Here is a 22519-nt window from a genome sequence, read left to right as displayed (position 1 = left end):
AAAATAATGGATAAGGAAGAAAAGAAAGAAAGAAAAAAGATGAAAAAGAAACGGCTTCCAATCTTCTTAACAATGGTTATAACTGTATTTACATTTTGGCCCCCCCTCTTAAGATTACATCATTTCCTTTCCTAGTGTACCTGAAATTTCTAATCATCAAACCCCTTAAATCGGAATTTAATGGTAATTATCGTCTTCACAAACCATTCCTCCACTGTTGGTATTTCCATTTTTGTGCATGTAATAGTCTCACAGCAGTAGGCAAAGAGCAGATTTAAAACTGCCTGTATCTAGAGGTGCTCCAGGTTGCTAACTCTCTCCTTCCCATAAGACTCCAAAAGAATGGATTCTTTCTCTCTCATATGCACACCACCAAGAACAGAAGGTAACAGAGGAGATACAGTGGAGGAGAAACAAGGAAGTTACGGGCATAAACTGTCGCTAGGTATTCTAGGCAATGGACCCAGGACTGTGGTGTTCTTTTTAAGCAAGTACTGCCTGTTTTAGCACAATGTCTAGTTTGACCTGAAATGCTCACATTAAGTTCACCAAACATTGATTTGTTGTGTTTGGAAGCTACCTAAAATTGGGCAGTAGGGCAGATGGGTGGCCATAAGTAAATACATCTTATTACACTGCCCAACTCATGCACTTTGTTTAGCAACATGAAAGGCCTTCTAACTAAAGACTGAAATGGGGTTGGGAGGTGGTCATACAGCTGTGTTCACATCTTGGTTTTGTGCAACTTTGGAGTGGGGGGGGAGTTGCCTGTGTGAGTGATCCATTTAGAGCAGTGGTTCTCAACCTTTTTAATGCCACGACCCCCCAACTGGTCGTAAGTCGAGGACTACTCAACCGGTCGTAAGTCGAAGACTACTCAACTGGTGCAGCACCGTTTGCAAAATGGGACTTTTGGCGGGCTCAGCAGGGCAGAGACAGCCTGGACAATTCCTGTTGGCTTTTGAAAGCCAATAGAATTAGACTCTGTTCAAGAGAGTCTATTCTATTGGCTTTCAAAAGCCAATAGAATAAAAGGGAGTAGCACAGCTAAGGAAAAGGGGAGGAAAAATGGCGGACTGCGTTGTTTGGCGACCCCCGTGAAATGGTCGTTCGACCCCAACTGGGGTCCCGACCCACAGGTTGAGAACCACTGATTTAGAGCTTGTTCACAGAAATTTAGCTCTAGCAACTTGGAATCATGTTAGATTTAATTCTTTTCCCAGCACCAGTGAATTTCTTGAATTACAAATCAGTGTTAAGTAATCAAAGCAGAGGATCATTTTTGTGTGAACTAGCCTTTTGTCAGTAAGGTCTTATGAGAGTTTATAATCTTTCTCTTTCACTAAAAAGCAGCTGTCAGGACTATTGAGACTACATAGCATTCTCCATAGCCCAACAAAATTATGGCCATTTATTTTATACAAACATAGAAGGCAATAGCTACTCATCAGGGATTGTTTGGGCATGTTAGTGTCAGGGTGCATTGTGGGTTGCTTTACTGGGTGTTGTGGTTGTCTGCATGAAAACAGTCATGCCTACCCTTGGGGAGGTTGCTCAGCAGCTGTTCCTGCAGCTGTTCCTCCAGCAAGCAGCCACTTTTTGCATCTTGAAAAAGCAGCACATCCCTTTATAAACAGCTCTGCCTCTCTTTCATCCCTAGAGACAGAATCTTTTGTAGGTCAGTCACCTGGTCTATATTTACCTGAGAATAAGTCTCACTGAATTCATTGTGCTTTATTCCTGAATAAGTAAACATGGATTGCAATTGCCCCACCGAGGTTGCACTTTCAATAGGATCTGAAGTCAGTAGTACAATACTTCAGTAAGCTCCAACCCAGCTCTTTTAGAGCAAGCTCCTTCCTGGCTTGTTAACAAAATAAATAGGTGGGAGCATGGATTAGTCCTAAACCAAAAAGCAACTGCAAGTGAACACTGAGTAAAAAATATTCAGATAGCTTTATAGGCCAGAATTTATTTGATTGGCATCAGATTATTCTAAATGTAAACTTGAGTGTAAGTCATGTGAATGGAATGATAGAAATGCGAATCTGAATTTATATCCCTTTCCAATATATTTCCACTAATTGCTGCTAAAATGCTGTCACAGCCTGCTGACTTGAATGTGCCCTAAAATAAAAAAATACATATTTTTTGCTTACTAAAATATTTTATAGCAGTGTCCGCTGCAGCAAACCTCGAAAGAAAGAAAAAAGGCAAAATATGTGTGGTGATACGATTTAAAATACTTAAATACTTGTATCCCAATGTTTGATGCAAGTATATAATTCATGGTATTAAAGACATAATATCATGGCATGTATTTCTCCACTTGCCTCCCCTTTCTGTCCTTTACGAATCCTGATGGCAATTACCAGATGCTAGGACAGTGGTGGCAAACCTACGGCATGGGTGCCAGAGGCCCTCTCTGTGGGCGCGCGTACCGTCGCCCCAGTCCTAGGCCTTCAGCTGGGTTTTAGAAAACATTTTCGCTTTAGGCCTCTGCTGCCATTTGCAAAAAAAAAAAAAAGGTTCAATCAGTCAATTTCAACTTCTTGCGGAAAAAAAAAGATCTTGCAAAGTTGGAATTGAGTGATTGAACTTTTTAGTCCCACCCAGTCTGCCGTTACCACCATAGCCACGCCCACCCAATGGGCCACACCCACCCGGCACTCGACGATGCATAAGTTGGTTTTGTGTTGCAGTTTGGGCACTCGGTCTCTAAAAGGTTCGCCATCACTGTGCTAGGAGGTCCCATCAACATCAATTATAATCTATGATAATTTAGTTGGAAGGGAATTCAAATGGACAAGTTTTTAATGAGTGCAGAAGAGAGATAAGGCAATGGACAAGGTGGGATTTTCTTTCCCACTGTATAGAAAAGAAGCGGTCAGGCACCACAGTGGTACTTCATCTGTGGCGCTTGACTGCAGTTTTTCTGCATGAGGTTCTGAACACAAGAAAACCAAATAAATAACATTGTAGTATCAAACCACTATAAGAATATAGAAATTGTCAGCTGGAACTATATTTGGAAACTACAGTTTCATATTCCAAGCAGTGCTTGTGTTATGCTTCTCTTTTTGAGGAAGGAACTCTTGATTGATTATGTAAAACCGTAAAGCACTGTGGAGCAGTATATAAGTCTTAAGTGCTATTACTATTACGTCCATCAAGTTATTTTTTTATTCCTAGAAACTACATAGATAGATTTTGCTCTATGATGATCAGTCCCTAACCTGGTCCTTCAGGTCTTCCATCAGTGCACCCATCACTGCTGTAATTGAGTCCATCCATCTTGCTGCTGGTCACCTTCTTCCCACCTTTGTAAGCATCAGAGCCTTCTTCAGAGAGATAGGCCCTTGCATGATGTCTCTGGAAACCCACAGTAAGAGGGAGAGGAAGAAGATAATCTTCCCCATCAAATGTTCTTTTACATTTAGTTGCTTCCCAGGTTGTTAGGAAAGAAGGAAGTTCATCAGGATTTTTGCCTGTGTGATTTATTTTATTTACTTCCAGTCGTGAAAACCATAAGCACTGGTACCATGACACTTAGGAAAGCAGATTAGTGTCCCACCTGGGGCCTGTGGTTTCTCAGTTAGGAGAGAATTAATTTGGTTCAGAGAGGAGAGGAAAGAGGAACGGACTGCAGATCTTTTCTTGCATGTATTGCTTAAAATGTTCCCCAGTTTGAGGGGGAGGAGCTATTTGAAGCTGGCAAATAAAATATGTCTTGTCCGTGATTTGGGCCTCTGTCTTTTTAAACTTGGATTTAATCCCAGAATGGAAGGAAGGATGCACACATTTGAAATTTAAGCTATATGGCAAAGAAAGAGTAGAATTGCTGTATGATGAAGCTTCATTGGCTCTAACTCAGACGTAGGCAAAGCTTTAGTTCAAGAGAGGCTGGTTGTTTCTTTGTTTTCAGATGTCTGGGACATAAGTAAATAGAAGAGAATTTTGGAGCATACGTAGAGTGCACTTATCTTATCTTTGGGTGAATTGAGCTCCTGACATTGAAGGGCAGGAATTGCAGAGTACCCAAGCTGAGAAGTGCACATTTGTAGTATAGTATGTGTACATACCTTTAATTAAACAAAATATAACAGCAGCTTGCAACATTGCAAAAAAAAAAAAAAAATCCTGTTAAATTAGAGATCCAGTGTAGTCTACAACATGAAAACTGTAAATTCTCCCTTCTATATAGATTTGCCCCACTTCTTGCTACCTAAATAAAAATAGCTCCACTATAAGTATACACTCTTCATGATATAGTACTTAGAATGTACATCATGCTCTGATCATTCAAATTACATTGCCTACATCATTTTACTAATTTTTGAAAGAAACAATAATGTAGTTTGATATTAATTTTCTGAGAATAGAATAGAACAAAACAGAACAGAGTAAAATAGAACTGGAAAGGACCTTGGAGGTCTTCTAGTCCAGCCCCTCACCCCCCGCTCATGCAGGAGAACCTATACCATCTCAGACAAGTGACTGTCTAGCCTCTTCTTAAAAATCTCCAGTGATGGAGCCCCCACGATTTCTGGAGGCAAGCTGTTCCAAATTGTCCTCACTGTCAGGAAGTTTCTCCTTAATTCCAGGTTGCTTCTGTCTTTGTTCAGTTTCCAACCATCGTTTCTTGTCCTGACCTCTGGTGCTTTGGAGAATAATGTGACCCCCCTGTTCTTTGTGACAGCCCCTCAAATACTAGAATACTGCTATCATGTCACCCCTATTTCTTCTTTTCTTTAGACTAGCCCAGTGATGGCGAACCTTTTAGAGACCGAGTGCCCAAACCGCAACCCAAAACCCACTTATTTATTGCAAAGTGCCAGGGGACCATCAGCATTGTGGTGCCCTCGAGAGGGGGCACACAAAAACCAGGGGCGCAAAAATGGGCCACCGTGCTGCAAGGCGCAAAAACGGCCACCAAGATACAAGGCGCTGCACCAAGCAAGAAGGGGCAGGACTAGTGAGTATCATGCAGGCACTAGGCCGCCTCATTTGCAGTGTGTGCATATTCGCGGCCCCGTGCGTGTACATGCACATGTAAAATACTTCCCCCTCCCTTTTCTTCCAGTCCACCAATCGACAATGGTTGGTGACTTCTGCTCTACCACCTCTATTTGAGCTTGCTAGTCAGCCGCTTCACCTCCTTTGTGCTGGGCAGGGCTCCTGCTCTGGGTAGTGGTGGCGGCCTGATGAACCTGCTGCTGGCGGCGGTGACGCATGTGCCAACAGAGAACGCTCTGAGTGCCACCTCTGGCATGCGTGCCATAGGTTCGCCACCACTGGACTAGCCAGACCCAAGTCCTGCAGCCGTTCTTCGTATGTTTTAGTCTCCAGGCCTTTGATTATCTTAGTTGCTCTTCTCTGAACTTTTTCCAAGGTCTCAACATCCTTTTTGTAGTATGGTGACCAAAATTGGCTGCAGTATTCCAGGTGTGGTCTCACTAGGGATTTATAAAGCGGTACTAATACTTTGCATGATCTTGATTCTATGCCTCATGTGGAAAATGTTTGCATAAACATGTTCTTGTTTCATAAATCTTGGTTATAATGCTAAACCATCTTTGGAAGGAACAGATTTCATTTTGGACTGTTTTAATAATTAACTTAGGTTAATCACAAATGTTCACTTTCCAGCACTGGCTGTAGATCAACTGTATCTCTCTGCTCCAGGAGTTCAAGAGAAAGTGGACAGTATATAAGTAGTCCTCGACTTATGATTACTTGTTTAGTGCAGGGGTAGGCAACTTTGGCTCTTTTATGACTCGTGGACTTCAACTCCCAGAATTCCTGAGCCAGCCATGCTGGCTCAGGAATTCTGGGAGTTGAAGTCCACGAGTCATAAAAGAGCCAAGGCTGCCTACCCCTGGCTTAGTGATAATTCAAAGTTACAATGGCACTGAAAAGAGTGACTTACAACCAGTCCTCACATTATGACTGTTGCAGCATCCCCACAGTCACGTGATCAAACTTTGGGCATTTGACAACTGGCACATATTTATAATGGTTCCAGGGTTATGTAATCGCCATTTGTGACCTTCCCAGCTGGCTTCTGACAAGCCAAGTCAGTGGAAAGCTGGATTCGCTTAACAACCATGTGACTTGTTTAACAACTGTGGTTGAAAGGTCATAAAATCTGGTGCAACTCACTTAACATCTTGCTAACCATCTTGCTTAGCAGTGGAAATTCTGGTCCCAATATTGATTGTATGTTGAGGACTGCCTATATGTCAGTTGGGGAATTTGGGGAGTTAAAATCCACACATCTTAAAGTTGTCAAGGTTGAAAAATACTGGCATGCAAAATCCTGAGAACTTCCACATATCCCTCCTGTAGCCCTTATGAATGCTCGGATCTCGATAGCTCCTAAAGCTAAATATGTATCTAATCACTACATTGGGAAAGGCTGTGAGTTCAGTTCTTGATAGAGGGTTTAAATTTTAAACCTTCTAGAATAGCATCTGGCTATCTATCTAAATCCTAAATAGTTTGAAACTGGTCATATGGTAGCGCATATAGCTATTCATCAAAACTGAGGCCTACATGCAGTGGATTTAATGTTCAGGCTTTGCATTTATTTTCCTGCCTCTATTAGGCAGTGAGCTGGATGGCCCTTTGGGTGGGAGGACGAGTTCCATCTTTGTCTTGTTTTGGCAACAACTAGCTTTCTTTTTTCCTCTGAGAATGAACTCCTACCCCAGTGATGGCGAACCTTTTAGAGACCGAGTGCCCAAAAACTGCCCCCACCCCCACTCCACCCCCTGCCCTGCCCCCGCTCCACTTCCACCCCGCCTGCCTGCAGGGCCACTCACCGTCTCCAGGGCCCACTGCAGATCACCCAGCAGTGCCATGACAGCCACGCCCTCTGCCCGCACCCGCAGCATCAACTGTGCACGATGGGGCGTGAGGGCAGAGTCTTGTCTACTCTGTCTGGCTGCCATGTCCTTGGCTGCATTGCTCCGCGTGGGCTACTCTCCTCCAGGGGGGCTCCTGGTGAGGAGGGAGTCATGGGAGAGGCAAGGCTGGGGCAACTGCATGTGTGCCCACAGAGAGGGCTCCGAGTGCCGCCTCTGGCACCCGTGCCATAGCTTTGCCACCACTGTCCTACCCCCTGAAATCTAGCTTCAGAAGTATTCTGAAAGAAGGCAGTTGCAAACCCTTTGATGTTGCTCCCAGGAAAGTCACAGGGCTGTATCAGTGAAGTCCCCAGGAGTTGACTTGACTCAAAGAAGTCTTTGCATGGTGTCCAGTGCTGTCTCTTGCGTGACCTAGAAAACCCTAAATAAGAAGCAGAGGGGTCATTTCCTAGCTGCATTACTCATAGAGACTCGCAGGCATGTTTCTGACCATCCTTGGGTATGATCCCGTTGTTCAAACACACCTGGTATGTAAAAAGACTTGCTGGGTAAAATTGACAATTAAGGCTGTGTAAAGCTGAGATTTGTTTGGGCATACAGAGAGGAGTAGGGAAAGGAGATAAGTATTTCTCTGGTTGTCATCCCATATCGTTTTGTAATGCTTATCCGTGGCCTGGGCACGTGTGTCATATCTCTGCCAACGAATTGACAGTAAAGAGGCTCTCTACTGTCTTGCTCCAGCCCCCAGAGTATCTGTTAGCATTGCCTGCAATTTGCCTGGATGGGGTGATTCTAGGAATAAACCTGTTTAGGCTGCAAAAATCCAGATGACTGCTAGGTGGCAACAAAGGAACACAGAAAATTCAAACTCCTTGTCGCTGCCTGAGGTTGTCTGAATTTATGTGATCCAGATATAGTAGTTCAAATCTTGAGTGGATCACCAAGCTTGACAAATACACCATTCTTGTGGGTAAATTGTAAGGGGCAAGATTTCAGCTTCCCTCTCAGCTCAGGAGTTTTCTGTGGAGATACCTCCAAAAGAAACAAATAAGATCTAATCATTTAACATGTTAGCTCCCACCTGCATTCTGGAGTGGTGTAACCCACGCCCAGGTTTAATCCCCCACGAACCTACTTCTTCCTGAGGCAAACCAGATTGTTAATTAAATTGCAATATTTATTACTTCAGATAACATTTCCTCCCTTCAATAATTCAGAAAAGCCCTTCATTATAACACACACATGTATGTAATCAAAGAAACAAATGAAGCTATTTAAATTATGCAAATACTACCCTAGTTTATAGTACCTGCTTTCGTGTAGCTATATATATATCTTGGTAGCAGGTGTGACATTGATGGGGATGCAATCACTGTCCTGGATGCAATTTTAAGAGAACCTTGTATGCGCTAAGCCACCGATGTCAAACTCACCACATCACGTGACGTGTTGCAACGTATCGCAACTTTTTTTTTGCATTGCCAGAGCTGTGGTGGGCACGTCCTCCATATGATGCAACTGGCAGTTTGACACCCCTGCCCTAAGCTGTCCTCGTTTTGCCATACAGCAGGGGTTCCCAACCCCCGGTCCATGGACCGGTACCGGGCTGCGGCATGCCAACAACCAGTCTGCACAAACAACCAAAGCCCCATTCATGGGATGCAGGCAGCACACAAGACCACGCCCTCTCCGGTCCGTGGAAAAACCTTTCTTCGTGGAACCAGTCCCTGGTGTTCAAAAGGTTGGGGACCTCTGCCATACAGTAATACTTATACAGTCATATAGCAATAAATCTTAACTTACAAAACACGGTATAGATTTCTCTCAGTGGTGAAATCCAAATCCAGCCAATTTTATACCAAACCATGATTTAACATGTTGTGCGAGTTGAGTTACAAAGCTTGAGTTACTTTGTGGAAGAATTACACATATCATTCTAATCTTTCTTCAAAGAACTGAACCAGAATTCTCTTTCTTTTATAAAAGGTAGCACAGACAATGGTGACATAGCATTCATCCAGTCTCTCTCTGGCAAATCCAGAATGAGTTAAGTATTTCCGGCTCAGAGATAAAAGACCTCAAATAGTTTGATTACTAGAATTCCTACCCGGAACAGGGTGATATGTATTATAACAATAAAACATGGGGGGGGGGCAGGATAGCAAATCTCCTTGAGGAAAGGTCACAATGATACATACTGTATGGTCTGAATCTTGTGGACTGTCAATTCGGGAAGAGTGATTATTGCTTTGACTAGGAGGGATTACTTAGCATTTGACAGACACAGATTCATATGGGAGAATCTCATAATTATTAGATGTTAATTAACTAAATGAGCTCTCATTGCAATCTTATTTTTTTCCAGTCTACTTTCCCTGAAGTGGGTAATTTAGAGTAAGGCTGCCATAATATCCAGAATTCTTCCATAAACAAATATGGGTTTGAGAAATGTGAAAAAACATGATTTGTTCAATACTGCTTTAATGAATAAACCACAGTTGGTTGGGTTCATGCAACATTGTAAGCCATACACTCTTATTTACCAGCCCCATGCGTGAGTTCACAAACCTCCCAGGTACAGTATAGTGGGTTAGTTTTGTCTTAATGCAGTACATGAATTAAAGCTTTATTTGCCGTATTATTTGATCCTGTCATCTTAGTTTTATTTACAAAGGTGTGGTTGCATGTGAAGCAATTATTTGTAAGCTTTCTAGTAGCAGGGAACCTTTATTGGTCTGTACTTCCTGCTTAGCCATAATGTGATTTGTTTGGTTTTGTAATTCTGTGCTGATGGATTAGCGGAGTGGTTCTCAACCTTTTTAATGCCGCGACCCCCCAACCAGTCGTAAGTCAAGGACTACTCAACCGGTCGTAAGTCGAGGACTACTCAACTGATGCAGCACCGTTTGCAGAATGGGACTTTTGGCGGGCTCAGCAGGGCAGAGACAGCCTGGACAATTCCTATTGGCTTTTGAAAGCCAATAGAATTAAACTCTATTCAAGAGAGTCTATTCTATTGGCTTTCAAAAGCCAATAGAATAAAATGGAGTAGCACAGCTAAGGAAAAGAGGGGAAAAAATGGTGGGCTGCGTTGTTTGGCGACCCCCGTGAAATGGTCGTTCGACCCCAAATGGGGTCCCGACCCACAGGTTGAGAACCACTGGCTTAAGCCATGGTTAAAATAAATAAATGGCATAGTGCAATACAGGAACTTAGCTATGGCTATTTCTTCCCAAGAGCTTCTGGCATCTTCCTTTGAACCTCTGCATGTTGAAAGTGTTTGAGGACATGCTTGGTTGACAAAAGATGATGCTCAGAGCCAGTTAACCCGGCAGTTATTCCGTGAGAAGAGAAAATGCAGTCTGATCAGCGTTTCTCTCTGACCAAACATTTTAACCAGAGAGGATAGATGGTGATGGGTAACGTGTCCTAAATGAAGCTTGTTTGCCTTGTTTTTTGTTCTTACTGAATTTGATAGAGTAAAATCATAACAAATATATCAGGGATGGGTGTGAGCTTGGACTGTGTGGCATCTTAAATCCTTTGGGGAAATGCGGTGGGCTCTGTTGGCAAAAAATGACCACAGGTCATAGGTATGAAACTCAAGGCAGGATCTAGCACTCCTTCCAGAGAAAGCAATACTCCAAATAGTGCTTGCCCAGGCTGTCAGTGTTGAGCCTTGTTGCTATTTTGTTTCCCCAGCAAACCCCCTCCCCCCCAGCCCAATTCCTCTCCTGCTGCTGTATAGGGCTGCTTCTGAATCAGTCTGCCTGCCGTTTTCAATTAGGGAGCATCTCCATTGCAGACGGCTGGCTGGCCATGACAGGGACAGCAAGGTTTGATTTGCAGCAGGGGGGCACTGAGCTGCATCAGGAGAGGGCTGTAATATGTTAGGCAGAGCTCCTGGCAAGGCAGGACGTGCTCTAGAGAAGAACTGACATACCTACATAAGCTCACAGTCTTGCATTCAGTCTGCAGTAACATTGTATGTGGCATCCCTTCATTCCCTTCATTCCTTTCATTCCCCTGCATGCAACAGCTAAAGGGAAGTACAGGTCTCATTGCCTGCAGAAGTGAGTACAGAAAGAATCAAGGCAGTGTTTAGAAAAACAGTGTCATGACTTTGATTGGTTTAACTGTTGACACACCTGGCACATTTTGCCCTAATGCCTTTATAAGCCTGTAGACTTTTCTCTCACTATGTCAGTGGTTCTCAACCTTTTTAATGCCGCGACCCCCAACCGGCCGTAAGTCGAGGACTACTCAACTGGTCGTAAGTCGAGGACTACTCAACTGGTGCAGCACCGTTTGCAGAATGGGACTTTTGGTGGGCTCAGCAGGGCAGAGACAGCCTGGACAATTCTTACTGGCTTTTGAAAGCCAATAGAATAAAAGGGAGTAGCACAGCTAAGGAAAAGGGGAAAAAAATGGCAGACTGCGTTGTTTGGCGACCCCCGTGAAATGGTCGTTCGACCCCAGATGGGGTCCAGACTCACAGGTTGAAAACCACTGCACTATGTGAAGATTTGCAAGAATGAAAGCGAAAGTTCCGGCTGAATTTAAACAGAGTTTAGCCATTATTTACATTACAGATTCTGAGTAGGGGAAGGGGCTCTCTCAGTTATCCATTTGGCCCATTACAATTTGCTGCCTAATCTAATGGTCATGCTGGTACCATTTATTTTCCCTTGATTTCACTTATAAAGGACATCTGCTTGGGAAGAATCAAAGAAGGCAAGATAGCAGGCATATTGGCCTCTCTAGATATCGGCCAGGTCAAGAAACAGGCATGGTAGCTATTCCAATAATGCTCTTATTGTAGTGGGGTACAGGAGCAGAAAAACCTGTCACTTCCTCATCATATACCAAACAAAATCAAGGTGGGATAATTTTGCATTTGTTTTTTACATTTTTCTCTTTCGCAGGACCAAGTTATCGTTTCTCAGTGGCTTGTTCATTCCTTCCACATTTCCAACATCTGTGTTCCTTCACAGGAAGTGATTGAAGCCCCTCCCATTTTGGCGGGTGTTGCATGTGTACTGCAATGTAAAAAAGAGGGAGGGGTTCAAATGCATGATCATGGCTGCCAACTTTTTACCCCCTTCCTCCCCCATCCCTCCCCATGCCTGCCTCTCTCACATACCTGAACTGAGTGGCTTGGTATTTAAAACCTTGAGAAGTTGAGTGAAATCATTTGGCTGTCCAACTTTGTCCACATCAAAGGTCACACGTGGCCTGTATATCAGAAAAGGGAACCAAGAGGAAAACTCGATTTTGATGCAATGTAATGGGAATTTAATTAAATAAATGAAAGGTCATTAATTAAATACGGTTGATGTGATTACCTTTCTCTGTAGCTATTTCTTCCTCTTTTTGTCACATTAAAAAAAAATCAGAGCATTTGGCATAGCGCTGGGGGCCTTACTTAGGGCCTGTGGAAGAGTCTCATGTCACCCAGCTTTGGGAGTGAGTACACAGTTGCAACAGAGAGTAGGAGTCAAGAAGTAGGAGCTTCATGCTCCTCTAGCATCTATGGTCACATCATTTTGGCCCTGGCTGCCCCCTTCTCTGACTTCAAGTATTCCTGGAGAAAAAACTTCCTGGCCTGAGTATTAAACTAACCTTGATTTAGAGCAGTGGTTCTCAACCTGTGGGTCGTGAGCCCATTTGGGGTCGAACGACCATTTCACGGGGGGTCGCCAAACAATGCAGTCTGTCATTTTCCCCCCCCCCTTTTCCTTAGCTGTGCTACTCCCTTTTATTCTATTGGCTTTTGAAAGCCAATAGAATAGACTCTCTTGAATAGAGTCTTAATTCTATTGGCTTTCAAAAGCCACTAGAAATTGTCCAGGCTGTCTCTGCCCTGCTGAGCCCACCAAAAGTCCCATTCTGCAAACGGTGCTGCACCAGTTGAGTAGTCCTCGACTTACGACCGGTTGAGTAGTCCTTGACTTACAGCCGGTTGGGGGTCACGGCATTAAAAAGGTTGAGAACCACTGATTTAGAGAAAACGGGCAAGGTAGATTAAGATAAATAAGCCTAGGGGAATTTCTCCTTTAGGAATTGCTGGCTTCAGTCCAGGTTCTCATCAAGGAAAAGACCAATTAGTTAAGGCAAACGACTTGAAATGAGATCTAGGCTAGATCTGGGACTGACAGTGTTAGGAGCGGCAGCTAAAGTTGTAATTTTTAAGGGAGTGTGTGATTTCTTTTAAAACAAACATTGCCTCAGATCAGGCAGCTGGCTTACTAACTGCTGGGCTCTGTGCAATTGTTTTCTGAGTTTCTTTTTTTTAAAAAAAAAATTAAAGAAGTCACTCCCACTCCAAGAGTTAGTTTGGAAGGTTGCCAGGAAACCCCAGTTTATTCACATCTGAATGCTGATCTTTGCTTCCTGGGGCTGTTTCAAATGTCATCAGCTCTGGCCAGATGAAAGAGCTCAACTGAATCACCTTTCACTTACACACATGTGTGCACATGCACACACACCACAGAGGAGGGACAGTAGTGCTGTTTTCTTTGAACTGGGCACAAGTAACTTGATTAGGAAGGTTTATATTTGATCCATGCTGTCTTTTATTTTCTTCTCCTCCTCCTCCCTGGTTTGTTTTGCCAATTTTCTCCCTGAAAGATTTCCTAGCAGAGATCAGTGTCTGGCTGAAAAAATGGCTTGTGGAGTGGAAGTAAACATGGCCCTTGGGGGAATGTACAGACCGGAACCTCATGTACCCTTTGCAGCAGCGCTACAGCATCCAAGAAATTGTGCCTTCCACACAATTTCTTAGGCATCAGGCCCTAAAGCTGTGGACAAACTGCAAGGCCAGTTGGGCATGAACCTAGTCAGGAAAGGGCAGTTGAGTTCACATCAGTGGACAGGTTGCCCAGCTCTTATTCAGAGGCAGAAAGCTGGCGGCAGATGGTGCTGCTAGCATGCTCCAGGATAGTGAGCGTATGCCAGTTAGTCGGGGGTTCAATGAGAACTGGTTCCTGCTGCCACAGCAGCACCTGTTCTCAGGAAATCAGCCTGCTGCTTTCCTGCAATCAGTGGGGTTGGGGCCAGAGACTCGGCATGATTGTCCAGGGGCTGCTTCTATAAATGAAGCCTAGGTGTGGAGGACAGAAAAAGTAAAGGCTTGCTTCCATTAACTGAATTTTTGATCCGAGACTAGAATGGCTCAGGTCTCATCAAGAACCCTGCTACTGAAATGTCATCTGGATACTCCCAAGAGAGAGTGCAATAGTGAACTTTTGAACTAAAATCTTCTTCCGACATGTCAGTTCCATGCGCAGATAGCAAAAAATAATGAGCAATGAGCCATCCCTGGGGATAGCTTGACATAATAAATCTAAAGTTGTCTTTAGGATTTCATATTTATTCTGGTTTTTTTTTAAATTCATGCAATCTCAAAGCAGCCCATCTGGTGTGCTCCGTATGTGATGGTTGTTGACCTCTGTTGGTTTGGAATTATGGAGGTTGCCATTTGATGTGTTTAGAAGGGACCAAGTTGGAGTAGGCTGGCTTAATCCCTGTGATCATTTTGTGCCTCATAGCATGAAGTGAATTGAAATTTGTCAAAAGCATCCTATCAAATTCCCCCCCCCCCCAAAAAGCTAAACTTAAAGGGCAGGAAGAGTCTGATAAGCAAGGCTGATTACAGGGCTATTTGGCAGTGGAGCTTCTATAGGGCAAAGATCAGAACCAGCCTTGATTGAAAGGAAAGCAGGGGAGAAATGCAACCAAAGATAAATACATCATTGTATTTGTGTTTGTTTTAGGCTCTATAAGCTAATCTACAGTTAAGCCTGCAGTGGGACAAAAATAACTCATGCATCAACTTCAGTTGTCTTTTTTTTGGACTTTGGCCTGATAGCGTTTCCCTCCCCCCTCCCCTCCCCCAAACTACCGGGTGGAGATGACTTGTTTTTTCCTAGTTTGGTTTTTCATCAAGAGACCCGGAGGCTGATTGGTGCTTGCCAGCTCTCCTGTTTCCATGTGCTTGCACCATGGAAAAGTAATCATTTTAGGCTGGGAGAAAAGGATTTTTTACCTACTCAGTCGTGCTTGGCTATGTAAGTCACACATTGTTTAGCAGCATTCCCAAGAGAGTTTGAGGCAGCTTTTATTAACACGTGGCCCCTGATCCATAGCCTCATGTTGCAGAGTGGAGATCCTCCCTCCTGTTTGGAGGAAAGATTTTCAGATAATTTTCTTCACTTTAAATATCTTCGATAAGTCTCAGCGGAGGATGGTATTTGCTTGCCTCGAGTTTCCCATTTTTAGGGAACTGTGCCTTTTCAGATAGCTGACTTTTCTGAAGAGAGCACAAATTTCATAGGCATATATGCTTCGCAGTTCTGAAGACGTGTTGAATCTATTACTCACTTTCTAAAATGGGTCTAGGTGACTATCACGCTTCCCTCAAAAACCCCTAATGCTCTGAAAGATGCTTTCCAGAGGCCCAGCCATATAAAGGCACATTCGTGCAGAGAGATTTCTCTGTTGGAAGTTAAACCTCATCCTCATAGCCCTGGTATTTAAAAAAGTTTTCAAAATAAACTTCTGAGCCATAGCTTGGTTTGCTCGTCGCTAAATTGGCTCAAATTTTTGAGAGGTTCAGTATGATTTTTTTTAAACTAGCCTACAAGTAAATGTAAATATCCACTGATATTTTAAGAATGTGGATAAGCTCTGGATATGTAGGTCTTTGCCCAAAGAATGAAGAGATTAAACCCTAACACTAGCTTAATTCTAAACGACAGGGTTGAGACTCTGTTTGGTTTAAAAGTCAGTCTTGGGTTCCTTCACATGGAAATCAATTCTTGATCCACATATATGTAGAAAACAACTAATAGTACTCTTCATATTTTCAGAGACATTGGGCTTAATTCCACATGCAACTCCTAGCCTCCATTTTGGGGCCCTAGAGCACCCTTGTGAGGTTGGCTGCAAACTGTGATTTGCTTAATTGCACTTTGGTTCACACAACCTTGTATCTCTATATTGGCTTTGTGTGATGTGTGAAGCCAACTGTTTATCCTTCATTTGTGATTCTGCTATAACAATATAGTTTTTCCTTGGCTGCTGTGGTGAAAGATCAGAACCAGATGCTTCCCTGTTTAGAATAGCCTCATCCTGATATTTTCTCAAATCAGTTATTTTTTCCCCAGATATGATCTAGTACATATTTCTTAGTAAGCCCCTCTGAGAATTTCCAAGTTACAGGAAATGAAATCTTGAGCTCCTAAGGGACGTATATAGACTACATGCTTTAATTGTTTTAGCAGTCACTTTCTCTTTCTAGGAAGCTCTTCCCAGTAGACATTTGTTCCAGGATTTCAGGGAGCGGGATGAAGTGAGACTTTTGATCCATCACTGAACAGCTCTGATTAGTTAAGAAAGTGTTGCTCCTGCCTAGTATAAATCTATATGTGTAGTGTAACCTCATTGCTTTTTGTCCCGCCCTCACTGGATCGGTTGCTCCATTGTTGAAAACAGTTTATATAGTTTACTTTATTTTCCTTATGTGTAGTTGATCCTTCAGTAAGCAACCCAGGGTGAACTTAGTAGCAAACATTGTCTGAGTTACACTCTCTGTTCTCTTGGCTTGACTTAATGCTGGTAGAATTATAACTCAAGACTTATTTCCCCCCCCTCAATCCCCCCATGAGTTTACAAATAATGATATATCAAATGAAGTGCAGAAGGATTATATAAGCATAGTTTGTTCAAGAAGATTCATTTTTTAAATTTTCTATTTGCATAGAAATAGACCCTAAGATAATTTCTGGGGGAGTCCCCATATGTTGCTCCTATCTCACAGCTAGGCTTGCTCTTGTGAGCTGTTGTTTTTATTTGTAAAATAACAGTAACTTCACTGATTTTAACCTAAAACGACGGGTGCTTATTTGGATGAATTTAAGTTAGATAATGGTTACCAGAGATGTCCACTAGGTAGCAGCAAAGATTACTTCATTTGCATCCCTTTGCTGCCATCTCAAGGTTCTTCTAGATTTGGAGCACCCCAAATTTGGTAATTCTAATTTAGTGGTGAAGGAGGAACAATGAACTAGAAAAAAACTCTTACTCAGCCCTAATTTTCTTCCTGCTTAGAGAAGAAAAGGAGAGGTGTTGTCCCAAATTAGTGTGTTGGGTTTCTGAAACTTTCTTTTAGGTTGCTGATTATGTATCATAGTAACAGCTTTCTACAGGACATAATATTAGATTTGTGCTATTGCAAATGTCTGTGGGGAGGAAAGGAGCAGAGATAACCTCAGCGATAGTCACTGGCTTCAAAATGGTGGACATGACTGGCCAATCAAAGTCCTTTCCAATGTTAGCTGTAGTGATCATTATTGTAGAAATGCATTAGTCAAATTCATTTACTAATGCATTTTGGATATTCCATGCACCTACTTTATGTTCTGTTCTCAGTCATGATTGTGTGAAGTTACCTTAATCATCTCATCATAACTTCCCCACTCTACTTTCAAAAGCCAAGTGTTTACACAAGAGAGGCATTGGTAAGAGGAATATTTTAAAAGACATAATTTGGATGTTCTCCAAACCTTTCTGTAATGTGGACATCAGAGGCCCTTCACCAGCCACCGTGCCAATGACAGTGTACCCATTAGGCCTTCCCATATTCTTTCTTTTCAAAGTGAGAGTTGCTATGCTAATCTTTCTTTGAATGTCAGGAAAAAGTATGTAAGTAGCCCTTTTGTTCAGCAGGAATAATAAGTAAATCTATTCCCTTCTTACAGTGTTTTTAATGCAAAGATATCAGAGAGATATGGTGCACTTATATGGCTTATTTTGAATTTATTAAAATCCAAATTTAAAAAATAGGAGGCTTCTTTTGTTTAATAGGGGAATCACGTTAGTATTAAAAGATTCTATTCAAAAATGTTGGGGGGGGGGGAATTGCCTGTTTTCTGGGAAGCCTTTCCCAGCTTTTAATTTCAGACTTGCTGTTTATTGGAATCATGTGCAATGGTGTCATTTTACTTTTTTTTCTAGCAAAAATCCATGTGGCAATAATTTCTTTTGCTTCCCTCATTATAACACATCAGATACAAGCAATTACAAGAAATCAGTTAAGGACAAGAAGTAATCAAACTAGCTGATTGGTCCCAATTGCCAGACAGAAGGTTGTTGGATGAGGAGGTGTGGCCTTAAATTTCTTGGCAATCAAATTTTATTGGGATTAAGCATTTTTTATTAATAACTGGAGCATATGTGCTTACAAAAGAGCTGGTTTTGCAGTCCAGTGTTTACATACATAGAACCTCAAGGGTGGGCTGCACATGTCCAAGAGTCTAATTTTTGCAATCCTCAACCTCTTTTCAACCCCAGTTTCTGATTCCTATCCTTTTAAGTTAGGATGCTGATAAAAGCTAGTCTTAAGTATCAAAATAGGGTTAACTTAAATAAATAAATAACAAAAAAGAAACTGCCCAAAATCAGGAAGAACAATGTAATCTTAGTAGTCTCATCCACATTTATTTCAACGGTTTATACTCTACTCATAGGCCCAAATAGAAAAAGCACTTTTGGGACAACCATGAACTGGATGACTGAGGATCTCCATAGACATAAAATAAGGGTCTTCTAAACATTTATAAGTTTATTTTTGAAACAACATCTTGAAGTTATTCCTTTTTACTTATGTCTTTTATTTTTAGTAAGGGAAGGTATGATGTTTCCTTCAAAATATTTTTCAACTGAGAATGTTTTGCTTTTTTTTTTTTTTTTTTTTAAAGTTTCCGGCTCACCAGGGAATTACATTCCAATTAGTGAGCAAAGCAGAAAGTACAGTCTCCCCTCCCCCCAGAAAAATGATTTCTGTTTTGGGGTGGGGGGATATGAAATATTTCACAAAAGAGCCTTTTCTTTTGAGTCATCTTTGATGTGCCACAAGACAAAAATATTGTTATCTGTCTCTCAGCTGTTCCCAACAAAATATTATTAAACAGCTGGTTCAAGTTAAAGTCAAGCCAGGACCAGCACACTATTTTGGACAATCTGTTTTTGTTTTGTTTTGTTTGCTTTTATTCATATCTTAATTGTCTTTTTCAAACCTAGCCAAGGTCACCCCTAGTGCCAGGCATTGTCCGAACCGCTACCCTCAGTCATTGAATGTGACCCTTTAGCTTTACTCTGACTTTCTTTGTTTCCTTGTTTTGCAGGTCGGATGGGGAAAATTCAAGAACTGTCAGGTCAGTTGCATTTTTTAAAAGAAAACATTATTTTGCTGTCTTTAGCCCTTTCTTATAAGTTCTTGAAATTAGCTTCTCTTTCCCCACTCTTCTCCTTTCCTAACTCTCTGTTGCCTGCATTCTTTTCAGAGCCTATGTGATATTGGTATCTTCCTTGGATAAATCTGAGTTTAGGACTTTTTTGTTGTGGGTTTTAAATGGGAAAGGGAAATTTAGTTGGGGTAGGAGATGAAAATAAATATATTTTGGTTAAATTCAATTCCTATAGTCTCAGCATGTAGATATTTTACCTACTGGATAAAGTTGCTCATCAACTTTATAATTAGTATATATATATTTTGTGTGCCTTCAAGTCAGTGTTGACTCCTGGCAACTGCCTAAGCAAGTTCCTGTGGTTATTAGTTGGTAATACATATTCATCAAGTACTTGCTCCATGCTACAGTAGACAGTGGAAACGTAATTAAATATGGTTTTGCCAAAAGGCTTAGGTTTTGAAAGAAACATTATGGCTACCTTCATATGATAGATGTTAAGTATGGTTTTCTCAGTGACCGCAGTGTTTTAGGCTCATGCTACATTGAACCATAAACTAATCTTATGTGGGATATTTGCCTATCACATTAAAATGTGGTGGACTAATTTATGGTTCAGGGTGTTGTGCAAACATAGCCATGCGTGGAAAAGAAAGGAGGAGTGGAATAGTGAAAATAAAAGATGAGGAGGACTGAGCCAAGATCGATGGATATTTCTGTTAATATGCTAGCTGACTGCAACACTATGAGTCACCATGGGAAACAGTAACTATATCTTACAGCTTGCTGGATGCTTGACATTGACCTGTTTCTGCAGGGTCAAGTAAGCAACTAAAACAGAAAATTTGAGGAGAACATGGTACATGTCAGGAATTTGTGATCCTTAAATGCAACTTCTCCATGTTGCAGGTTTGGTTAACACTTGAATGGGCGCCTAATATAAATATCAGGCTGAAGGCTAGATTGTGAACACATCAGTAACATATCTAGAAGAAGGCAATGACAAGCCACTTGCCTGCTGCTGTCAAAAACACTGTATAGATATGTCCATATCAGACATCAGGAATTAAGCACAATTCCAAGAAGTTGTTATTACCCCCCCCCCCTTCCTACAACACACACATAAGGCTTACCTATATTTGCCATCGTTGTCATCTTTACACCAGAATAAACCCAACCCAGATACATATCAACTGGATTTTGAACTTAAATTGGTGGCCAGCAAAATTGGTGTAGCAGAGCTGGACCAGGTGACAGGAAGAGTGGATCAAACAGAAGCACTGAGAAAGAAAGGGAGAGGGACATGAATTGTCTATTTGAGCCCCTTCTGCGACCTACTGGCAAGGTCTGCTTTCACATTACACAAAATGAGGTGGCAGTCTTGAGTTTCATGTCAAGGCAACAAATTATTTGTTATTTCATTTATTAGTGGGACATTCTTTACAGCCACGAACAGAAAGGCAATAAAGGTATTTTCAGTCCTGGATGCCAGGATTATGTGAATGAGAATGCCTGTCTGTCTGGATGTGTTGATTGGGAGAAAGTTACAGCTTCCATAGAGCCAAAGAAAGGAGTAAAAGAGTAGAATAACATAGCATATTCCCATTTAGAAGTGACTACTTTTCGGTTACATTTCTAGCCTGTTCTTTTTCCATGGAAGGTAATGCTGCAATAAATAGAAATTCCCACACATTTAGGCCTCACAACAGTTGCATACACTAGATTAGACTGACAGGCCCATACATACAAGCCCACCCAGTGAACCTACTTGTATGTGGCTGAATTTGGAATTGAATCCAAGTCAAGTCTATTCATTTAATGTGTAGCTTTTCACAGCATGGGATCTTCTGCTCCAGATGTGGTGATCTTCAAGGCCCATTGTCCTCACTCATTTCAGACATTGGCAGAGCTCAGGGAGAATAATGGATGTCGCAGTAACTGCTATAACGGGAGGCTGCTACTTTAGATTTGCTTATTTGCTTGGTTTTAGTCACTACGACAGCCATAATTAATTGAAAAATGCACCAATCAAGTTTCATTGTGTTTGGGATTGCTTCTTTGCTTAAATCTATACTAGAATGTGGCACGATCACACAAAGAGCAGGACTGTTGGCTATGACTAACAAGTACTGTAACCTAAGATAATGAGGGAGGCTAGAAAGATTGCAAAACATGAAGAATTGGTTTGCCATGGTATTCAACAACGTATTTTTAACTTCTCCCCATTTTTAACAATGCAGAATTCTTTTGTATAAAGGATTTTGGTAACATTATCCCTGTGGCTTTCAGGTTATGTCTGTATTTTCCCAGCTGTGGTTTCATTTCATAAGAGCTACTTTGTTGACTAGTGCTGACAAAAGAGAATAATCCCTTGGGATAGTGTGTGTGTCTGTGTATGTTACAACTGGAGCTTTGCATGGTACTGTTCAGTGTTGATAATTTTAGTTGCTGGATGATGAGTTGCTTACATTAGTTAGAAGTGATCTTCCAAAATAGGCTTCTTCACTTTGTTTTTGACATAGTCATATATATATAACCACAATCCTGTGATTTCACTCATATTTGCGAATAGGGGACCTTTTTTCTGAATGTGTGAAACTTCCGAGCACCTTGATTAATAAGGAATCAGGGTGTTTGAATAACCTATTATTGTAAGGAATTGGAGACAGGAAGCTAGATCAGACGTCTTAGCTAGCACCTTTCCCAAACTGCTGTTCCAAGGAAGCCATGAAAATTACAATTGGCATGAGACTGATACAAATTGGTTCTGTTCTGATAACAAACCTAATGAGATGATTTACAAACCTAATGGGGCCATTCACACAGCATGTGGTCTTTAATTCATATTAAATCTGGTTAATATTTTATAGCAGTGATGGTGAACCTTTTAGAGAAACGAGTGCCCAAAAACTGCCCCCCCACCCCCGTCCCCACTCCGCCTTGCCACCTCCATGACCCGCCTCAGATCAAGGCAGCCCAGCAGCGCCGTGGCGGCCACACCCTCTGCCCATGCCCCACAGCATCAGATGTGCATGACGGGCTGCAAGGGCAGAGTCTTGTCCCCACTGCACGGCTACCATGTCCTTAGCTGTGCTGCTTTGCGTGGGCCACGCCTGGAGGTGGCTCTCCTCCAGGGACCTGCTGGTGAGGGGGCCGTGGGAGATGGGGCTGGGACAATGGTGTGTGTGCCCACAGAGAGGGCTCCGAGTGCCGCCTCTGGCACACGTGCCATAGGTTCGCCACCACTGTTTTATAGCTTAGAGCAGTGTTTCTCAACCTTGACAACTTGGAGATGGGTGGAGTTCAACTCCCAGAATTCCCTGGTTTAGAGACTTTTGTAAATCCAGCTATGTGGGTTAGTTCATGGTACAATGCATCGTACTGAAAAATGGGTGAGTTCAT

General features: G+C 42.1%; 1 protein-coding gene across 1 annotated transcript in view; it reads left to right on the top strand.

Moving 5' to 3' along the window:
• The window catches only part of LOC120311312 (IQ motif and SEC7 domain-containing protein 2-like), a gene marked incomplete at its 3' end in the record, with an annotated part of 158238 nt that overhangs the window by 9649 nt on the left and 126070 nt on the right, over window positions 1-22519 (top strand). Inside the window, exon 2 of the mRNA XM_039350662.1 lies at window positions 19055-19084. Coding sequence (XP_039206596.1) covers window positions 19055-19084 — 30 coding nt within the window. The remainder of the gene's footprint in view (window positions 1-19054; window positions 19085-22519) is intronic.

Source organism: Crotalus tigris, unplaced genomic scaffold, assembly GCF_016545835.1.
Source record: "Crotalus tigris isolate CLP2741 ecotype Arizona unplaced genomic scaffold, ASM1654583v1 scf7180000018343.506757, whole genome shotgun sequence".
Lineage (NCBI taxonomy): Eukaryota > Metazoa > Chordata > Lepidosauria > Squamata > Viperidae > Crotalus > Crotalus tigris.
Note: the sequence above shows the minus strand (reverse complement) of the source record. Positions and strands in the feature narration are given on the sequence as shown.